Here is a 21645-nt window from a genome sequence, read left to right on the forward strand (position 1 = left end):
ATAATAAATTATTCGCACAATCTCAAAAAACGTGCTGCTTTTTATTTATTTGACAAGTACAGTGAGGTCATGAATTGCAAAAAACAAATATGTTTACAACCTGACCACAAAACATGTTATTGGGTGATAGGCTAATTCAAAACTGTGTCCAACTATGTGTCCAGCATTTGGGTTGGCTGTGAGGAATGTTTGCACGGTGGCGATATCACATTGGACAGTCGTAAACGTGGATGGCGCGGTCATCCCCAGCTGATACAATCTTCGATCCTGTGCCGTTGTATTTCACACTCCATACCTGGTCCTGATGGTCAAAGAACGTGTTGACACATGCCCTGGTGCTGGCGTCCCAAATTTTCACACTCTTGTCTGAGGAACTGGACACAAAGTGTGTGTCATCTGGGGAGAAAGCCACGTTGAGCACCCAGGAGGCGTGGCCGCTTAGGGTGCCTGCCAAATTGGCATGTTGCACATCATAAATCTTGATGTAGCCATCATCTGAAGCTGTTACCAAGAGCTGTGAGTCCGGGGAGAACGTCAGTGATCTGATAGGCATGGCATGACCTTCCAATGTATGGAGTAGTTTTCCAGTGGCGATATCAAAAATATTGATGATACCATCTATAGCTCCACTGGCCAAGTACTTTCCGTCTGGGCTGTAGGCAATACTCAGAATGAATTTCCCCCTGGTATCCAATGAATGCTCTTTCTTGCCGCTCTCCACACCAAAGATGTTTACTTTACCGAGATGGCTTCCTGTGGCGATGTATTTGGAGTCAGGGGAGAAGGCCACTGTCCACGCATCAACTGGACCTGCATCCATGGACTTGATCTGCTTGCCAGACTCCAGGTCCCAGAGGCGGATGTGGGCGTCCAGGGAGCTGGATGCAGCAATTGCTCCATTGTGACTGATGTCCACAGAGACCACACCTAGTTGGTGGCCCTCCAGAGTCCACTGTAGCTCCAGTTTCTCTTCTGACCATTTCCAAACTTTCACCATGTCATCCAGAGAGCCAGTGACAATGGTCTCAGACCCGTCCTTTTCACTTTTACCCCATGCAGCAGTCCAAATTGCGTCATCATGCGCGTGCTCTTGCTTGAATAGAATACTGTATTGAGTGCTCATTGTTGATCTGTAGTCCTCCTTAAAATACAAAATGTTGTAAATTCATAGGAGTTTGCGTCAACAGTGAGCTACACTCGTAGGCCGCCTGTTTAACCGCGGAAGTTGCAAATGTCGCCTAGAAATGACGACAATGGAGCAGTCGCTCATTCATTACATAGCGCTACGAAGGAGACTCATCATTCTTTTTTTATCCAATGAGAGCACAGAAAATATGTCCTCCGCTTTCCCCCACCCCGACAAGAAACGTATAGCATTTTTGGTTCCACTATTTACCTTGCATTTCCTTGAGAAAGTGTATAGCTATACTATCTCTTGGTGTATATTTGGTTTACTCGCTATTTAAATGTTCACTTACAATTAATTTTTGTGCATTGTGTAAGTAGCTGAATCTAGATAGCGCCATCATGATTAGCTGGATCGAATGCTGAGATATTTGCCCAGGAAAGCAAACTCTACTGTAACCTTAGCTAACGTTACTGCACTTTCAACTGAGTGTTTGAAAGATAGCCACGGAGACAGCATGGAAATCATTAACTTGGATTCGAGAAACACACTTGGACCAAGATAGCGACGTCTTTATTCCGTCCAGGTAAATTGGCTTTATTATACATCCGTCCCACCAGTTTCTAAAACTTGCTACACATTGGTTATACTCCACTGCTGCGGCAGATCATTTGCTTAGACACGAATCGCAAAATCAGGATCTGTATAGAAACGACTTGATAGCTCGAGATTGTATTGAATTGTATAGGAGTGACGCGTCATATGGAAACTAATGAGCTGCCTGTACGTGTAAGTAGTGTGGAAATAATATTATAATATAATAATATTTGTAATGATTTCCTGTCAAATCACAAGTCACATATGGTGTATCCCTCCCTGTTAGTGTTATGTGATGGGTTCCTGGCACCCAGTAGCCAACCTGAGAGATTACGTGTCTCAACATCCTCCCGGGGTGACCTTCTTCTTGTGCCTGCTTATCTTGGCTGTCTCTCTCATCTGCTTTGGTTCTTATGGTCACACACACACCCTACCCAACCCTGATATTACACAGGTAAGAGTGTGTGTGTGTGTGTGTGTGTGTGTGTGTGTGTGTGTGTGTATCCATGTGTGTTGCATGTATGCATCATTGCCAGTGTCTGACCTGTGAACTGCCATTTCCGGTTAGGACTGGAACCACCTCCTGGCCTCCTTGTCCTTCCTCCAGCTTTGTGAGACGACTAATGTCATAACGGATGAGCCGGTCTCTAGCCCTCCGATTGGGCAGGAGCCAGATGGAACATCATTGACAAACTCTTCCCAGAGCCCGTTCTCTGTCATGCAGCTGTCACTGCAGGTGCCACTGGCTCTCAGACCAGCCAGCCAATCTCTGAAAGGTCTGGGGCTACACACCACACTATTGGCCAAGCATCTGGGTTTAACAGGTCAGTGTCCTCCACACACATCATAGCAGACTCGTACCCTAAGAGGTAACCAACCGTGTACTGGAATAATTATGCTGTAGGCGTACCACAACATCAAAGGCTGAGTGAGTGCCTTGAATCAAGTCGGTCTCCTGTGTTCTGAGGTCGAGTCGTAGACATCTCGTGGCTCATACATTCAAGAGCAGGCTAACAGAATGGTACTTGTGCATAGTGTCTGTGAAAGATGTCCTCAGTGGGATCGATAACAGTGTTTTGGTGTTTCCATCTTCAGGGGATGGTACTGTGAATGTAACACTTCAGTTCTTCTCTCGACCTGCTGGGGAAGACGCATTTACCTGCCTTACTATCAGCGCACCTTCACACATCCTACCTCTGTTCCTGTGAGTCTCTCACTCATTCTCCTCACATCTGAGAGACATGTACACATACTTGTATTAGTGTGTGACTTTAAGGTTTGATGTGTGTTATTGTGTGCAGACTTCCTCCTCAGTGTCCAACCAATGAGAAGACGGTCTCACCTGTCCAAGTGGTTGTCACGGAGAAAGGCAGCCAGTTGCCTACAGCTTCACAGGCCTGTTACAGCCTAAAGTCCACTTATGACCCAGCACTCACAGTTATGTTAACACAGGTACACAAAGAGACACACACACACACACACACTTACCTGTGTATTACTGTAACCTCAGTCACATATATGCTGCCATACACATACTATTCATTTTAATTTTGTGTTTTTTCTGCAGGAAGAGCAGGATGTGGCAGAACGACACTTGGGGCAGGTGAGTGTATTTCTACTGGGGGTGTGTGTGCTGCTCTGCCTGTCCTCCACTGTCTCACACTCGCGTCGTAACCAAGGGAACGGACTGGACCTGACCAGGGTAACACTCTTAACTCGTCTGACGTTTCACTTTTCTAGTCGTGCCGTGCCTCTGAACTCCATTCTGAAGTGTGCATTGCTTGATTTCAGCAGACACTTATTGACACCTGAACCTGACTGTCTCACCCACTGTGGAGAGTTCAACTAACAAAAGCTCAGATGAGGGTGATCACGGACTGTTGCCCCACAGAAGAAAAGAGGAAAAGAAAGACTCTTTAGGATGATGCCTACCAAAAGAAGAACACTTGATTGCATTTAAGTTGCTAAGCTTTTTATTGATAAGTTGTTTTTAATTGTGTTTTAATTTTAAATTAATTTTTTAATTTAAAAGTGTTTACCGGTGGTACTGGCTGTACTTGTGGTCAGCTTGACTAAACTTCCCACTTTCCTACTGTTGGTGATAGTTTTCCTTCTGAACATTTCACAGGCAGTATTCTGTTGTAGTGGAATCAGGGCAATTACCTGTAGACACTTGAGACCATCCCGATTTTATGAGCTCACATTCTGTTTCTCACGCAAATCAGTCTGGATACACTCCATAGAGCTCCTTTTGTGCCAGATCAAAAAACAATCTGGCCAATCAGCATTCTTAAGAATTCGAAATAAAACAGCCATGCTGATGACAGCTAGAAGCGGTTAAACAGATGGTTCATCCAATCACCTGCCAAGTATTTTTGAAAGTGCCTGCCCTTTACCAAACAGTTTCCAACGGAGAGTTCCCAGACGCTTATGTGAAGCAAACCATCTGGCGTGTCAGGTTAGTAGACACTCAGCTCTATCACAATTTAGGCCTAATACCACAAATTCCTGCAGGAAATAAACATCAGCTCTTCTTGTGTACCAGCTGGGCTACATTCTGTGCTGGCATGACAGTGGTGTCAGGATCTCCCCACCTGAATGACTGCTGCCTTGACTGGTCAGAGCTACATACAGAGATAACCTTGGAGATTCCATCCTACAGTAGGGTTACCTGAATCAGAATGATGCATGACGGGTGGGTTTCGCCATGAGCGCCCTTCTTTTTTTCATGCTTTATTAACATAAGATTACAACAAGAGGAATTATCACAGGGACCATTGTACATTAAAATGTTCCAATTTCACTGTTTGTACATCCATTATATTGTACACGGTTGGACTGCTTCAAAAACTAGCCATTAAATCCAAATGATTTATTTCTTTAAATGTGTGTTCAACCATGTCATGGTTTATTAAAACCAATACAAATTGTGCTGTCTTCATATATGAGGTTATTATATTTGGTCATATCCAATAGTGACGTACAATAATTAAGTACATTTGTATAGAGTAAGTGAACTGTACATCCCAGTCATCGTCAGTAAAACCTTCAATAAAAGAATGAAGAGGATAACATGCTGTTACGTGATCAGTACGTTCCAAGATAGCTGAGTGACATTAATATGCATATTTTGAAAAAACAAACATTAGTTCCACAATAGATTATCTACTAGAAATGTAAAACTCTAGAACTGAACATTCCATCAATCTGGGACAATGCAATATGACTAAATATTTCAATTATGAATAAAACGTCCAAGTCACTGCTTCTACAGTTTAAGCTACACTATCATATTATATACCGAAATGTGCATCTGGTGCCCAGCATTCCTACGGTGTAAATATCTAAGATGTGACATTTAGATAGAGCTGTCTGAAGCCGGAAATGCTTTCCTCATGCTTGTCCTTTAGTGCTGGTATGCAACGGTATTGTTGACTCCCGATTGGTCTAAATCTCATGCTACAAATGGACATACACACGGACACGCGTCACGTATAGAAGTGGCTGCGCCACTTAAAAGTGCATGTGAAATGCGTTTATAGTAGCTAGATCTGTCCATGGATTTATTTATTTTTACTCAGCAGATATCTCAATCATACGGAAGAGCATTAGGGCCAACAACTGAGTTTTTTTTTTTTTTAAGCTTCTGAGTTTAAAGTCAGAATTTCTGACATTAAAGTCAGAATTTCTGAGAAAAAAAACTCTGAATTTCTGAGAAAAAAGTCAGAAATAACTTCTGAGAAAAAGTCTGAATTTCTGACTTTAAACTTTAAAAAAACTCAGCTGTTGGCCCTAATGCTCTTCCGTTCAATCAAGATTAAGATAGCAAGGTAGATTTGTGTTTATATATTTGTGGTATTCTGTTTGGGAGTCCCACAATGTTACATAGCATTTTCTCCATCTTGAGTTAGCACATTAGTAATGCTTTGGAGAGATCAGGTGTGACATTTTTATACTTCATGATAGCTGTCTGAAGCTGGCCATGCTCTCCTCTTTTTCTTAATTTTTTTCTTTTTTATCTTATAGCAATTACATCAAAACAATGTTCAACTACAAACGGTGCTCAGAGAGCACAGACCTCCATCCCTGAATGCATTTCGTGGCTCTGTGCACGCCAAAATTTAATGGGTTCTTAATTGGCCCATGCTACACCCCTCTACCTAGTTTCATGAAAAGCAGGCTGGTAGTTTTTGCATAATCCTAGTCCAAAGTTATTGTTGTTCAATTATCTGACAGATTTGTCAAAATATTTGATTCTGTTCAGTCCAGCGTGCTAGTTATGTTGTTTAAATTATGTGACTGAATGGACAGTGGACATGGAATTCTCCACGAGTTTCATAAAAAGCAATATGGTAGTTTCTATGTAATCCTAGTCCAAATAATGACTGGAGGTGAATTGATGGCCGTATTTGGCCGGCTCTGTGGCGCCCCCCCTCAGGTCACAGTCAGCGGGGGGTAATGCGGTGCACTCTGGGCTCTCCCTCCGCACAACCCAGTCCAAACCCTGTGTCTCTCACCCCCACCCAAGGGGCTTTGTTCTAAGTTTTGTTTTCACTCATGGATCCAGCCTGTGATTCGGATCTGCTCCAAAATTTAAGGGGTTCTAAGGTGGCCCATGATACACCCCTCCACCGACTTTCATAAAAATTGGGTTGGTTAGTTGGTTGTTTTTGCATAATCAAAAGTCCAAAAAATGAATGGAGGTGAAAGGCCGGCCGTGTTTGGGCGGCCCGTGGACCCGACCCGTGCATTGGATCTGCTCCAAAATTTTCTACGTTGGATCATGCTACACCCTTCCACCAAGTTTCTTGAAAATCTGTCCAGTAGTTTTTGCATAATCCTGCTAACAGACAAGCGCACGCACAGATACTCGCACACACGCCACTGAATACATTACTCTCACCCTGCGCTGTTGCTGGGGCGGAGGTAATAATAATAATAATAAATATACTAATAACATTAGTAACGTTAGTTGAATAATTCAGTAATACTCAGAAACAAAAGACATGCCAGGGGTTAACAAAAAAATAAAAGAAATTAACTTAAATGAAAACATTAAATTGGGAGCACAGTTTCACGGCCTTAATAGTTTTTTTTGTTATATGTAGATCTTATAGTTTTCATACCTTCATGTTAAAAAAAAAAAAAAGATATGGTGAGGTTTTACTTTAGCATATTTACAAGCCATGATCTCCTCATGCCTGCTCTCTAGTGCTGGTTTGCCATGGTATTGGCGACTCCTGATTGGTCTAAATATCATGCTACCCACGGACAAACACACACACACAAACGGACCTGTCACTACTGCATCGCTCGAAATACGTGGTATGTTTACTGTCGAGAGCTCGAAGAGAAATTACAGATTTTTCCAGGACTTTTATTTTGAAAATCATTAAATCCTCACTGGCGCGGGCGGCTGTAGTCCCAGGAACAAAACTGAAGGAAGTAGAGAGACTGGATTTTCGCGGCCTGCTGCGGAGCTGATGGTACGAATGTTTGGAAAAGATAGCTAGCTAGCTAACTAGCTAGTTAGCAACGTTGAATCATTACACTACACTCTTCGTCGACGGATGTTTTTTTACAGACCTGGAGTCATCACAAGTATCTTGACTTAAGAAATGGTTTGCAAAATAGGATTAGCGTTAATATAGATACACGTTAATGGTTATTTCGGTGTTATCTAACGTTAACCCAACTAGACACCGTTAGCTAACGCTTGGAAGCGAATTTAGCCATCTTACAGATGCTTGATGTGGGTGTGGAGGAATTAGAGAATGAAGTCATTCACGTTACACGACTATCGAAGCTAGACTAGATATTGCGAACATCAAACCGTGTACAGTATCTTTATTGGTTCGCATACATATCTAGAGTGCATTAAAACCAGTGGGATATTTTGCTAGCTACCATTAACGAGACTTCTTGAATCATGCTCCAGATAAATGACTAGCTAGATTAGCAGGGCCTCCCACGTGAGAGTGGGGGTTCAGCCAGTTCTACAGCGGGGTCCTGTGCACTAGAGACCAGGTTTACTGATAAGAAAGTAACACATAGCTAAGACCTTCATTGTCTACTATTTTTCTAGTTCGAGGTTGCTAGTTAGCCTTTGGTGTATACCTTATATAATACTGTACTGTTGTGATTGTAGGTTACTTTTGAAAAGAGCTTTGCGGGCATCACTGGACTGAGAGTAATTTAAGAAGACCAGGAAGTGAACAGGAAGCAGCTTGTGAGAGGCCATGGCCTACTCAGTCTACAGCAACCTGAACAGAGCTCAGCTTACCTTTGAGTATCTCCACACCAACTCGTAAGTATAGTATATTGTCAGAGAAACAAAAACATGAGCACACATTTCTAGACCAAGCAAGCTCAATGCACTGAACTACACACTGATTGTATAGCTTGCGTGCCACGACGTCTCTCTTACAATAGTGTGTTTTTATGCGTATATATTTCAGCAAATACCTCAGTTCAACAGCACTAATATCAACATACCACATACACACTTCCCCTAGCTCGAATTATGTTTTGGTGCCTGACTCCCCAGATTACACTATTTTCAAGGCCAGGAAGGCCTGTGGGAGAATAATGTTGACTTAGGCAACAATGTGCTACTGTGTCTGTTTGTCCTTCTGTTATGGGACTGAAACATGCACAATATCGAAAAAGGTTGCATGAATGAGGAACAGAAGAACTAAGTAGAATTATTTTTACTAATCAATGATGAGATCATAGAGACCATTTGACACTCAGTGACGGAGAGGACCAAAGAGGCCGTACCAGAGTCTGAGAGGAACACTATGAACAAGAACTGCTCACGAATATTACTCTGAATATGAATTACTGGAGATAATTGGATGTGACCGAGCGGCCCTTTTCACTCAGAAACAAGACCCCAACATTTGACCACAAGCCCAACAGTTCTGCTGCCAGTTAACTGTAACTGTCTCTGGTCTGCAATCAGGCCCAGGGGCACTCAAATGAGGTATGCGAGAGGAATGAAAACCAGGTTTACCCTGGTTATACTTTCCGGATCTGCGTGTAAGCGAGGGTCCGCGCAACGTAAATTTCGTCATCGGAGGGCGTATGCGTCAGCTCCATGCGGACATCCACGTGGGTATCCCGTGTTTTGTGACCCCGCATACTAGTCCGCGCCTACGCAATGAGCACCAACCGCCGCGTCCTCCAAGCAGACTACACAAATAGAATAAACAGAACCCCAATGGGTCTGGAGCTGTCTGCGAACGCGGATCTGTTTGCGAGTATAACTGAGGCTTAAGGGCGTGTGTCCACATAGAGCTTTCTAATTCTTCAAATGTTCCCTAAAGGTGAGAGCGCTTGCGGCCGTCCAGAGAAAGAGTGCTCTGACGGCACTGCCGCTCCTTGTCAGGCAACCTAGGCAGTCATCCTAATGTTAACCAACTGGTTCTGGCCGTCTTTGTCTTTCCCGGATATATCAGACAGACACTATAAAACAAAGACTGAAAAGCCCATGTGTGGGACAAACAAATTCTCTCTGCAACCTCTGGAGAGGCATCTCCCATACCCGGCTAGTGAAAGGATATCTGAAAAAATCCACTATCATATCATAATACATCCAGCCAAGCTGTCAGAGGCAAGAGACGACCCGATTCAAGTTCTGCTTATTAGCCATGTATATGGTTCACACATACTAGGAATTTGACTAGGGTTAAGGCATACATTGGTGCAGATATAGGACATGGGACAGGTTGCAGGACAGGAAAGGACAGTGCAAAGACATGACAGTGCAAAGCAGTACAAAAAACTGCAAACAAAATACAGTTCAATGTGCAAATTACGATATACAAAAAAAATAGGAGGAGGCACAAATGCAATATACATACTATACACAAAATGGAGTGGTGAGTGTGTGTGCTGTGAGAGGGCAGAGTGTATAGTGCAGCGTGGTGGATGAGCAGTGTTATATACAGTGTGTGCAATGTGTTGAGGTATGTGGAACAATCAGAGGTTGTGTTCAAGTCAGTGTGTGTGGGGGACACACACAAGTCTTTGATGAGTCTGATGGCCGTAGGAAAGAAGCTGTTTATGTGGCGCGTGGACCCGGTCCAGACCACAGTCTCCTGCCAGAGGGGAGTGGGTCAAAGAGACCGTGACCGGGATGGGAGGGGTCGGCCACGATCTTATTGGCCCGTTTTAGGACCCTGGAGGCGTGCAGGTCCTGTAGGGATGACAGTCTACAGCCGATCACCCTCTCAGCGGAGCGGATGATGCGCTGCAGTCTTGTCTTTGTCTGTTGTGGCTGAGAACCAGACAGGGATGGAAGAGGTGAGGATGGACTCGATGGTGTAGAAGAGTACCATCATTGCCTTTGGCATGTTGAATGTCTTCAGCTGCCTCAGGAAGTACGTCCTCTGCTGTGCTTTTTTGGTGAGGGTCCTGAGAGATGGTGTGCCCCGGAAGCGGAAGGAGTCAACAGTGGTCACTGGGGTGTCCTTCAGTGTGATTGGGGAGGCTTGATTCTTTTTCAATCATTGCCACTGTCTTGAGAGCGTTGAGCTCCAGATTGTTTTGGCCGCACCAGGACAGCAGCTGGTCGATCTCCCACCTGTAGGCGGATTCGTCGCCCTTGGAGATGATACCGATGAGGGTGGTGTCATCTGCAAACTTAACGCTTGTGTAACCTGGAGGTCGTTCTTGTTTCATTCTCATCCTGACGTTGTGTAACCCAGGCCTCAATCCACATATCCACAGCCCTGTTCCTCTATAAAGGTTAAAAAATAAAAAGTACAAGCACTTCTAGGTCTGTACCCGACTCTGAATTTTGTGAGTCGAATCATATTCGCCTGTTCCAACCAGAGATTAGACGAATCGTTGCTCCTCCCCCCCCCCCCCCCATATGTCTAGGCTGAGGGGAGACCGCCGGAGTCGGGACAGCTGTGAAACTTTAAACTCAAACTCGCAGGCAGCACAATTAAAAATGCCTATTTTAGTTGCTAAACATTAATCATCTAGCCCACATTATCCATCTACTTCAGATGCCCCCATGTTTTTATGCAGTGTTTCCCATAGCGTACATTAGGGTTGGGCAATTTGACGATCCTCTCCTCAACTGCGCATTTGAAAGCTTGTGCGAATAAGGCTCATACGTTGGGCAGCAGTCAACAAGGAAATGTTTCGGCTGTCACTAAAGCATTTTCGCAGACGTTAGAGCGCAAACTGTCGATGGAAAAAACTATTTTTACCATTGGATATCTTGGTTAATGAAAAAAAGATTGATCCAGGAAAGCAGTGTGTTGTGATATCCCATTTGGGCAATGCACGTGATTGCTGGTGTACAGTAGGCAAGGCTAGACGCATAGCAGAGGTTAGAGGGGTTCCTTCCCTTCCCTCTGCTATATCAGTCTTAACTCATTTTACAGCACAACAAATAGCTACGGTAATAGCCTAGGTCTAAAACCAATGATTGGCCTGTCCTATAGAAATCACAAGGCAGGTGAGTGGTCTTAGCCCACCAGCGCATCTTGACAGTGGAGCAGAAAACGACTGCTCGACTTAAAGAATCTCAGTTGACTTGGGGGGCTCCGACTGATGATTCGACGCGCCGACTTTCAGGGGGCAGCCCTAAGTACTTCACACTGTCTGTCTAATCACTCTGGCCCTGTTCACACCTGGCATTAACATGCATATTGGGTGATTCTATTACCAGGTGTGAACAGGGCCTCTGATAAAGTATTTGAAACAAACTGGTTGTTTGTTTGTCTCCAGGACGACCCACGAGTTCCTGTTCGGAGCGCTGGCTGAGCTTGTGGATAACTCCAGGTACTTATTTATCAATATTCTGAACGTAAGGGAACATGCAAGCAGCTTGAGGCAGTTGGGCAGCTTGACTGATCTGCACATCATGTTATTCAGGAGGACAAGTGATATGTGAATCAATCTCCTGAGCCTTCTGCATGTTTTTGACCATCGCAAACGCACATCGTCTCTTCCTTGATCAGGTCTTGAGATATCCCATTAAAAGTCAGGTACCAATGAGCTTTTAATTGTTTGTCTTACAGGGATGCCGATGCTACTCGAATTGACATCTACACAGGTACAGTATGTAGGTCACACACAAACACAGGATCACAGCCGCGTCTCCTATTCTGTTGTTACACGCGTCTCTCTCATTTCCTCCTGACCGGGCAGAGAAGAAGCAAGACCTGCGGGGAGGCTACATGCTCTGTTTCCTAGACGACGGGACGGGAATGGACCCCGGTGAGTGCCGTAGTCACACACTCATACAGTACATGACAAGTATACTGATAAGTCTAACGAAGAGACATACTGGTTCCACGTCCGTTCGGGTTAATCCACTTGACTAAAACTGCATCCCTCCACCGCTCTTTCAGGTGAGGCAACTCACGTGATCCAGTTCGGAAAGTCCAATAAGCGGTTCCCGGAGTCCACGCACATCGGCCAGTATGGCAACGGACTCAAATCGTAAGCCCCTATTTTGAAAATCTCAGACCTTAATGGACCGTGTCCTTCCAAGAGATTTGTGGGCATGCCCTTTGTGTTTGTGAATGTGTGCTCTCTAGGGGTTCGATGCGAATCGGAAAGGACTTCATTCTGTTCACTAAGAAGTGCAACACGCTCTCCTGCCTGTTCCTGTCCAGAACATTCCACGAGGAGGAGGGGCTGGATGAGGTAACGGGCGTCAGGTCTGGGGTTTTAAGGGCTAGACGAGCTGATGCAGTGTTTTCGCTTAATCCCAAATACACCCCCAAGCGCTGAGGTCTGAAATGATTGAACGAATCTCAATTATACTGAGCCTGTCACAAGCTGGCTGTGTGATTGTGTCCGTTGCCAGGTGATCGTTCCCCTCCCCACCTGGGACCTGAAGACCAGGAAGCCAATCTCTGCCGACGATGAGAAGTTTGCCATTGAGACTGAGCTCATTTACAAATACTCACCTTTTAAAAATGAACAGCAGCTGATGGAGCAGTTCAACAAGATAGAGGGCAGCAGTGGTGAGTGGCTGTTGAGTGTGTGTGTGTGTGTGTGTGTGTGACAGAGAGAGAGAGAGCGGTCTGCATGAGCTCATTGCACCTGTGTTAACTAGGTGTGTGTGTGTGTGTAGGTACTCTGGTGATCATCTACAACCTGAAGCTGATGGACACCAGAGAACCAGAGCTGGATGTGGAGACAGACCACCAGGACATCCTGATGGCTGGGACCCCTGCTGAGGGAGTGTGAGTCCACTAGCCAGGCCTGCCGCTCAAAAACAAGTCTGAGCCGGTTGCGAATGCGATCACCGGTATATGCGCGCGGTGACAACATCCACTCCCCTCCCCGCAGGAAGCCAGAGCGCAGGTCGTTCCGAGCTTACGCCGCTGTGCTGTACATCGACCCGCGTATGAGGATCTTCATCCAGGGACATAAAGTCAGGACCAAAAGACTGTCCTGCTGTCTCTACAAACCCAGGTTACAAACCTCCCTGCCATGTTACAGCCATGTTGGTTCTGTTAGTGCTTTGTAGTGTATAATAATATATAATGTCCGTCTGTTAGGATGTACAAGTACACGTCGACTCGCTTCAAAACCCGCGCAGAGCAGGAAGTGAAGAAGGCAGATCACCTTGCTAAGATCGGTGAGTTCAGCAGCTTGCATTACTCGCTTACAACCCATTTACATGTTAAGCTATCTATTATTTCTTCTTCTACTTGCGTAGCTGGATAATGTGTGTGTGTTTTTCAGCGGAAGAGAAGGCTCGTGAGGCAGAGAGCAAGAGTTTGGCTTTGGAAGACAAATTGGGAGGTGACCTGTCGAAGGATGCGCGGGTGAGGCTACCCTCATGACTAGTTCCATATGTGTATATCATAGCATTACTGTTATATTATGAACGAACAATACCCTTTCCAAAAATGTATAGTTGGGCAAATCCCCCCCAAAAAATCCAACGAAGTTACATAGTGAACCTGCCACGGTGCCTCTCTCCTGCAGGCTGCATTGAGGAAGGCCCAAGACTCGGCCATGATGCTGCGTAGAGATGCAGACATGAAGAGGAAGATACAGGAGTCGAAACAGAGGTCAGTTATTAAACTTATCAGAATTTTAACCTTCAGGTAAAGAAAAAAAAAAAAAAAAAAAGTTTGTTTTTAGACTAATATTTTCTTACTGGGATCATAGTGGCTGGCACCATGACAAGTGAAATGTTGCATCAGAGCCCTCGTCATGCTCTCTTTCTTGCGTCCTCCGCCTCAGGGCCCTGAGGGAGCCCAAGGAGCTGAACTTCATCTTCGGAGTGAACATCGAGCACAGGGACCTGGACGGCATGTTTGTGTACAACTGCTCTCGTCTCATCAAGATGTACGAGAAGACGGGTCCTCAGCTGGAGGGAGGCATGTGAGTGAGACATGCGTTTCACACGGATAAAGGTTAAAGTCCCAATGATTGTCACACACGTGAGTGTGTGAAATGTGTTCTCCACATTTGACCCATCCCCTGGGGGAGCGGTGAGCAGCAGCGGTGCCACGCTCGGGAATCGTTTGGATACATGGATACGCTGGGTGATCATAGCCTGGGTCCAGAGGTTCGAACTCGCCGCGCTGAGGGCGGGACTAATGCCATGGTCAAGTGCGACTTGATAGGTGCCGCAGCGAGAGCTTCTGGTAACTCAGATTACTTGAGAGGAGAACAATTGGTAGTAGAAAGAAAGTAAAGACAAGAAACCGCACACCAGGAATATTCAAAGAGGTGCTGGTAGCAGGAAATAGACTAGTATAGAAAAAGAAGACACCGCACCCTCAGGTCAAGATGCAAAAGAGTTTAGTCGACAACGTTTCAGCCGTAGCCTTTGTCACAATCTTGTCAACATACAAGACAAAGGCTACGGCCGAAACGTTGCCCTTTTGCATCTTGACCTGAGTGTGTGGTTTCTTCTTTTTCTATCTTCTTTGCATCAGCAATGACATTACAATCGAATCTCCCTCCCCCATGGAAATCGGATAGAGCGGAAGCAATGTCAGAGTGAAGTTCTCAACGGAGTGTAACAAGCTGACCAATTCTGTCTGATATCAGGCTCGGGTGATCAAGCTCTTGTTGGCTGGTGTGTGTGTGTGACTGTGTGTTTTTCAGGGCGTGCGGGGGCGTGGTGGGTGTCGTAGATGTTCCCTACCTGGTTCTGGAGCCCACGCACAACAAACAGGACTTCGCAGACGCTAAAGAGTACAGGCATCTTCTCAAAGCAATGGGAGAGCATTTAGCCCAGTACTGGAAGGACAGCAACATTGGTGAGACACACACACACACACACTCATTCGCACAGAAAGTTTAAAGTAGTTAAAGTAGTACAAGCACCACTCGCATAACCACTGGTCCAATGCAATGTGTGTGTATGTGTGTGTGTTTTAGCTCAAAAGGGCATTTTGAAGTTCTGGGATGAGTTTGGGTACCTGTCTGCCAGCTGGTCACTACCACCCTCTTCTGAGCAGCGCTACAAGCGACGCCGTGCCATGGAGATTCCGCTCACCATACAGTGTGGTAGGTCACCTGCACACACAAAGACAGAGACGCACACTTCATGTACACACAAAGACAGAGACACACACACTTCATGTACACACAAAGACAGAGACACACACACACCATGTACACACAAAGACAGAGACACACACACTTCATGTGTGCTTGCACAGACTGATCAATCTCGTCCTCTCCTCTGTCTAGATAAGTGTTTAAAGTGGAGGACGCTGCCCTTCCAGATGGACGCTGTGGATAAACGCTACCCAGACAGCTGGGTGTGTCTGATGAACCCAGACAGCACCCAGGACAGGTACACACACACATACACACACACACAGTCTCTCTCTCGCTCTCTCTCTCGCGCGCATGCGCCTGTGTGTTTGTGTTACAACGCGTGTGTGTGTGTGTTGTTGTGTTGCAGGTGCGACGCGTCGGAGCAGAAGCAGAACTGGCCGTGCGGGGTCCTCAGGAAGGTGGTGCAGACGGCCGAGGAGAAGCAGAGAGAAATCACAGAGAAGATCAAACAGCAGCAGGAGAAACTACAGGCCCTGCAGGTACACACACACACACACACAGACGATGGTTCTATGTGAGCGTGTATATGTGAATCTGCTCCCTCCTCACTCTGCTGGCTTTGTGTTGGTCCTCGACAGAAAACTAGCACAGTCAGATCCTTAGCCGATGTGAAGAAGTTACCAATGGATGTCAGCCTGAGACCAACGTCAGAGGGCTCCCCACAGGTACACACTCACTCTCCCTAGGTCTCCATCAACACTGTAATCTACTTCCATACACACATGTACAGTAGTGCTGCACAATTAATCGTGACTTAATCGAAATCACGATTATGACCTCCGCGATTAACTAATCGCAAAAGGCTGCAATTAATGTGATAAATAATTTTGAATTGAGTGTGCTAGGACTACACGGACGAATCACAGGCGCTTATGCTGTCTGACCAATCACATGCGTTCCCGCTGAGTGCGCTGTGCGCAGCAATTTCACTGAGAAGACAGATAGCAGTAGGTCAAGACAAGTGTCACGAGTACCTGCAGCTGTGAGTAGTGAAAAAATGAGCGAAAACGAGGTCAGTGAGTTAGTAGCAAGAAAGGGATCAACGTCCGTGATTTGCGAGCATTTTGGTTATTATATATATTATATAGGCTATTAAATATTAATCGCAAATATTAATCGCACTTACCATTTTGAAGCAAATAATCGCAATTATTATCTTTTGTCATAATCGTGCAGCCCTAATGTACAGGTATATGTTCACTCGCGGGCGGGCGTGCCCGACTGTCTCCTGATATTCTAATACGCGGTGTCTCCTGGTCTCTGTCTCCAAGGCCACCAGGTCATCAGAGCGCGTGTTGACTCGCCCCCGCTCCCCCCCGCTCCCCGCTCACCTCAAGAATCCTCCCAGCGTGTCGACGTCCCCCGCCGCTCGCTCCCCCGCCACGCGCACCCCGGCCACGCCGCCGCCTGCCCCCAAAGTTGACCAGTCCAGGACCAGAACTGCAGCGAAGCCCCCGCCCCCTGCAGCGAAGCCCGCCCCCAAAGCCCCTGCCAAAACCCCCGCCAAAGCCCCCCCACCCAGCCGCAGCACTCGGGTAAGTCTGCGGGGGGGGGGGGGGTTGCTTTGGGTTTTTAATTGAATCTAGTTCTTTAAGCGTGTCTACGCTGGAACAATGATATCTATGCTCTCTACTTAGACTCCAGCTAAGTCTTCTCCTGCCAAAGCCACCACACCTGCCGGCAGCCAACGCAAGAGAATCATAGTAGAGCAGGAGGAGAGTGAGGAAGAGGAGGAGGAGGAAGAGGATGAGGAGAACAGTGAAGAGGAGAGTGAGGAGGAGGAGCCGCAGCCTAAGAAATCCAAGAAGGCTGCTGCTGCTGTAGTGGGGAACCGTGGCAAGGCTGTGGAGAAGGCTCCTCCCCCCAAGCGGGGCAAAGTGACAGAGGTAAACACACACACACACTTACTTGCGGAGTTTACAGGGGAGTAGGGCTGAAACAATTCCTCGAGGAACTTGAGCAACGCGATTACCAAAAATCATCGCATCGAAGCGTCGTTTTGTCCATGTAGGCTAACTATATACAGCTCGCTGCGTTTCACACGGATGATTATCTGACGCACAACGCGTTTCCGCTGTGGACACGTGACGTTAAGAAGATGGGATTTGGTGGCGCGGATTACAAAATGGAGAGAGAGACAAAATGGTGCGGGGAGAAACAAAGTGTCCAAAGTTTGGGATAATTTCAAGCTGACAAGAAAAGCTTCACACACACACACAGTATGTAGAGAGACTTTTCAGTAGGTTTAATTTAAATTATTAAAATTTTTTAGTTTTCGCATTTCAGAAGAAAAACAAAACAAATTAAGTTTGTATTTGTAGTTGCATTCACCGTCTTATAAAAAGAGAATGGAGAGATGAAGAGAAGGCTACAGGGCCACCGCCGACACACACAGAAGGTCTTCCTCGGGTGAGGGGGCCCAGAAATGCCTCATCAGAGCCTGACCATACTGTTGACCACTTCCAGGCTGCCACGCCCCCTGTGAAACCCACGCAGCCTGAGAAGAGGGCCGTGGCAACAGCTCAGCCTCCCCCCGCAGCGGCACCACACGCGCCCAAAGATACCCCCTCTGCAACCACTAAGCCCACCCCCACAACACAGACCGGGTCTAAAGCCAAGGTACATACATTGCCCTGAACCCTCACCATATACTGACATCGACTCCACTAACCTAACCATCAATCTGGAGACACTCGCGAATCAGCTGCGATTAAAGCGAGAGCATTTCCTCAACCGACTCACGCATGGATTTCCTTTTCTCCCAGCTCTTCTTTAAGTGGATTGTGCTCCCCCCCGTATTTCTTCTCTAATCAAAACATTTCCTGTTCTTCTTTCCCATCTCACCTCTATGGCCATTGGCTTCCTTCTTTTCGTCCTACTTAAATGGGTTCGGTCTCTTCCTGCCCACTGGTGGTGGTCCAGAGGGTGTCCAGCGGTGTGTCCATGTGATGCCGGCGTGTTTGTATTGACTGATCTTTGTGTGTCTGTCTTCAGGTAGCTGAAGTTGCTGCAGGGGATGACCCAGAGAAGGACTTCACAAATTCTCAGAAAGGTGAGATGGGGCCTTCACTCTGGCTGGGGTGGATGGATGGATGGGTGGATGGATGGATGGATGGATGGATGGATGGATGGATGGGTGGATGGGTGGATGGGTGGATGGGTGGGTGGGTGGGTGGGTGGGTGGGTGGGTGGGTGGGTGGGATGGGACTATTTTGTTTATTTGTCTAGTAAATGTTCAAATTCACTGTAATGCCATTGAGATCGTGTTGAATCCTCTACTCACTCTGTTGTAGACAAAGGCTTGCTGGTGGAGGTGCGTGTCAATAAGGAGTGGTACACCGGCAGAGTGGTTGCCGTGGAGAACAACAAGCAGAAGGTCCGTTGGAAGGTGAAGTTTGACTACGTTCCCAGATCCACCCCAAAGGACCGCTGGTAAGGGGCATCCTTGTATCTGTATACCTTTACATATTCATGCTTCTGTGTGTGTATTCCATCTATTCTTTCACTCATATCCGCGTGTGTGTGTGTGTGTGTGTGTGTGTGTGTGTGTGCCTTTTGCAGGGTGTTTAAGGGCAGTGAGGAAGTGAGGTTGATGCGGCCCCCTTCCCCAATCACCCAGGTCCCCGACACACAGGAGGGGACGGAGACAGGAGGGCCGGCCCCCATGGAGCCGGACACCACCCAAACAGGACCCAGTCGAGAGGTGACCGAGGGCATGGTCACCATGATGAGGTAGCCTGAGATATCATTTCACCGTCACTGTAAACCCTACAGGGATAGATGTGTGGTCTAAGTTGGCTTGCTGATAAAAATGGCAGCAGATGTCAGTATGCAGTCTGGCGTTTAGAAGGTGGGAGGGTGAAGAAGGTATTTACTACTTTGAGAGTGTGTCCCCCAGGTAACTATGTAATGGTGTGTGTGTGTGCGCGTGGTTTCTCTTCAGGACACTACTGCGGTATTTCTTCCCTCCTGACTTCCGAATCCCCAAGGATGACGTCAACAGCATGACGGCCGAGGAGCTAGTAACCTTCCCCCTGGTGAGACTGACCCCTGACCTTTACTCCAACCCTCAGCGGTCCAGATTCTCTTTCCGTCGGTGTCCCGTGAAGATCTTACCGAGTAGACTGGAACTTGTGTATCTGATTGTGTGTCTGTGTCTGTGTCTGTGTCTGTGTCTGTGTCTGTGTCTGTGTCTGTGTCTGTGTGTGTGTGTGTGTGTGTCTGTGTGTGTGTAGAAGGAGTATTTCCAGCAGTATGAGCTGGGCCTCCAGGCGCTGTGTAACTCGTACCAGAGCAGAGCGGATGCCAGGGCCAAAGCTGTGGAGGAGAAGAGCAGCAGTGCCGAATCCAAGCTGAAGGAAGCACACGAGAAACTACAGAAACTACGAACCAACATCGCAGCACTGCTACAGAAAGTACAGGAGGTAATGCAAACTCACACTGGCCACTTTCAGAATGCCTTGACTACTTTCAAAAGATTACATTCAAAACATAAATACAATATAGCACATACTATACTATTCAGCATTTAATACAGTGAGGGAAATCATTATTTCATCCCCCGATCCCCTGCTGATTTTGTAAGTTTGCCCACTGACAAAGAAATGATCAGTCTATAATTTTTATGGTAGGTTTATTTTAAGTGAGAGACAATAACAAAATATGTGTTTGTATGAAATGTGTTTTTCTGGATTTTGAGTTTGTTATTCTGTCTCTCACTGTTAAAATAAACCTACCATTAAAATTAAAGACTGATCATTTCTTTGTCAGTGGGCAAAAGTACAAAATCAGCAGAGGATCAAATAATATTTTCCCTCACTAAGAGCAAACACTCCAAAACTGTACACATGCAAGTTTATATAATGAAAATAATGAAAACTAACGTCTCTCTCTCCCTCCTGTAGGACATTGACATAAATACAGACGACGAACTAGACGCCTACATAGAAGACCTCCTTACTAAAGGAGATTGAGATTTTACATTTTAACAAAAATACCATTCTGATCTTTTAAAACACATGTTCAGTAGTTCCGTAATAGATGACATTACATTCTTAAAGTGCATGGGCCTTGGATTATCCTAAATATATACATACAGTATCTTTTTTTTTTCTTTGCACAGAGCTTTGAAAAACATTTCCCATCCTCATTTTCCTTTTCTCTGTTCTTTTGCACGTTATAGAAACAGTGCTGGACAGAGCGTGTGGCCGATATGTGGCGTGCACACACCTCTGAGCCTCAGAGGAAGTTCTCTCTGTTTTGACTTTTTAAGTTTGTTAAAACGGCAGTATCTTTGTTATGTCTGTTTTGTTAGCTTCCTGCATGCTGTCTGAGTTTGGACAGGTTCAGTGTCATGTTTTATTTTAGTCCTTTTCAGATATCTACTGTATGTTATAACTGTATTATAGTGTTAAAGCCAACCAGTCCTGATTGACTGTAGACTAACTGAGCCGTCCTGAATCTGTAGGATTGGTTCTGTTCCTATGATTAAGTTGAGGGGTTCAGAACTGTTTGAAAATTCACATTCACTGATCTGCGATCAAAAAAATCGAGTTGAGTTGACATAACTCTGTAATAACTATTTACTGTGTTTTATCAGTATGATTATGCCCCCATGTACTCTGCTGTGACTAGACTGCGCTGTTAATTATAGTTTCATCTAGTTTTTGAATAACCATCTCAGTTGAAAGTTACCCAAAGGTCTGTATTCACATTATATTCAGTGCCCATGGACAATATTTTTTACATGGAAAGGTGCACGTGATATGGCCTTTGTATTGTCATTGACAGATTTTTCACAGATGCTTTATGGAGCAACAATAAAAACTTTCCATAACTCCTCATACTAGTACACGCTTGTCGTCTTTGGTGGTCTCTGTGTATTTAGAAATCACGTTTTAATGAAATTCTGGTCGAAATACGCATTTCGTTTGCAGGGTGTTACTGTATTGTTTTGTGACTTTTATTTTGAAAACGGAAACTGATTTCTGAAGGAAAGCCGAAGTCAAAGTTGGTATGTGCGCTGTTTGTCCATACACACGTTAGTCATGATTATTTTGTAGATTTTTCGACGATTCTTTTTTTTTTTTTAACTTAGCTTTTAAATTTCCATGCCAAATGTATGCGTATATGTGCTGATAAAACGTATTTATAGCTGTAAAATAGGCGGTACTTTGTTTAATCGGTTTTTCTTAGGTGGCTTATCCGTTGCAACTAAATAAAGCTTTGTGTTAAGCTTCACGTGCAGGTCAATAACAGTCATATAGCAAAACATTGGGGTTAAAACGTTTACATCGGATAAGCTCCCATATTATGAGTCCCTGCGACATATAGCGTCATGTAGCCTACAGGGGGTGTAG

At 45.6% G+C, this 21645-nt stretch overlaps 3 protein-coding genes across 6 annotated transcripts; 2 read left to right on the forward strand and 1 right to left on the reverse strand.

The window, feature by feature from the left end:
* Window positions 1-19: 19 nt before the first annotated feature.
* skic8 (SKI8 subunit of superkiller complex) lies at window positions 20-1211 on the reverse strand. The gene has a single exon (XM_084457681.1). The coding sequence runs from the start codon at window positions 1121-1123 to the stop codon at window positions 206-208; it is 918 nt and encodes a 305-aa protein (XP_084313807.1). The 5' UTR covers window positions 1124-1211; the 3' UTR covers window positions 20-205.
* Window positions 1212-1369: 158 nt separating this feature from the next.
* On the forward strand, window positions 1370-4706 carry LOC311325089 (transmembrane protein 248). Of its 3 annotated transcripts, XR_014631003.1 has the most exons (8): window positions 1370-1712; window positions 2010-2177; window positions 2292-2547; window positions 2819-2927; window positions 3025-3175; window positions 3291-3425; window positions 3515-4181; window positions 4269-4706. XR_014631003.1 is itself a non-coding variant. In XM_084457740.1 (7 exons), the coding sequence occupies exons 2-7, from the start codon at window positions 2019-2021 to the stop codon at window positions 3533-3535; spliced, it is 831 nt and encodes a 276-aa protein (XP_084313866.1). In that variant the 5' UTR covers window positions 1370-1712; window positions 2010-2018; the 3' UTR covers window positions 3536-4706. The 3 variants fall into 3 exon arrangements, 2 of the variants coding, with proteins under 2 accessions (XP_084313866.1, XP_084313867.1); XM_084457740.1 differs by having other exon boundaries at window positions 3515-4706; XM_084457741.1 differs by having other exon boundaries at window positions 3518-4706.
* A 2387-nt stretch (window positions 4707-7093) lies between these two features.
* Window positions 7094-21079, forward strand: morc2 (MORC family CW-type zinc finger 2). 2 transcript variants are annotated; one of them, XM_084457338.1, is made up of 28 exons: window positions 7094-7209; window positions 7872-8030; window positions 11471-11524; window positions 11764-11798; window positions 11894-11962; window positions 12097-12187; window positions 12286-12394; window positions 12558-12717; window positions 12828-12939; window positions 13046-13171; window positions 13258-13337; window positions 13445-13527; window positions 13691-13776; window positions 13952-14092; window positions 14825-14979; window positions 15101-15229; window positions 15416-15521; window positions 15633-15765; window positions 15865-15951; window positions 16558-16821; window positions 16924-17172; window positions 17753-17905; window positions 18281-18338; window positions 18580-18718; window positions 18848-19018; window positions 19230-19323; window positions 19522-19710; window positions 20191-21079. In XM_084457338.1, the coding sequence occupies exons 2-28, from the start codon at window positions 7963-7965 to the stop codon at window positions 20257-20259; spliced, it is 3210 nt and encodes a 1069-aa protein (XP_084313464.1). In that variant the 5' UTR covers window positions 7094-7209; window positions 7872-7962; the 3' UTR covers window positions 20260-21079. The 2 variants fall into 2 exon arrangements, with proteins under 2 accessions (XP_084313464.1, XP_084313465.1); XM_084457339.1 differs by lacking the exon at window positions 17753-17905.
* The last annotated feature ends 566 nt before the right edge of the window (window positions 21080-21645 follow it).

Source organism: Borostomias antarcticus (assembly GCF_949987555.1).
Source record: "Borostomias antarcticus genome assembly, chromosome: 23".
Classification (NCBI taxonomy): domain Eukaryota; kingdom Metazoa; phylum Chordata; class Actinopteri; order Stomiiformes; family Stomiidae; genus Borostomias; species Borostomias antarcticus.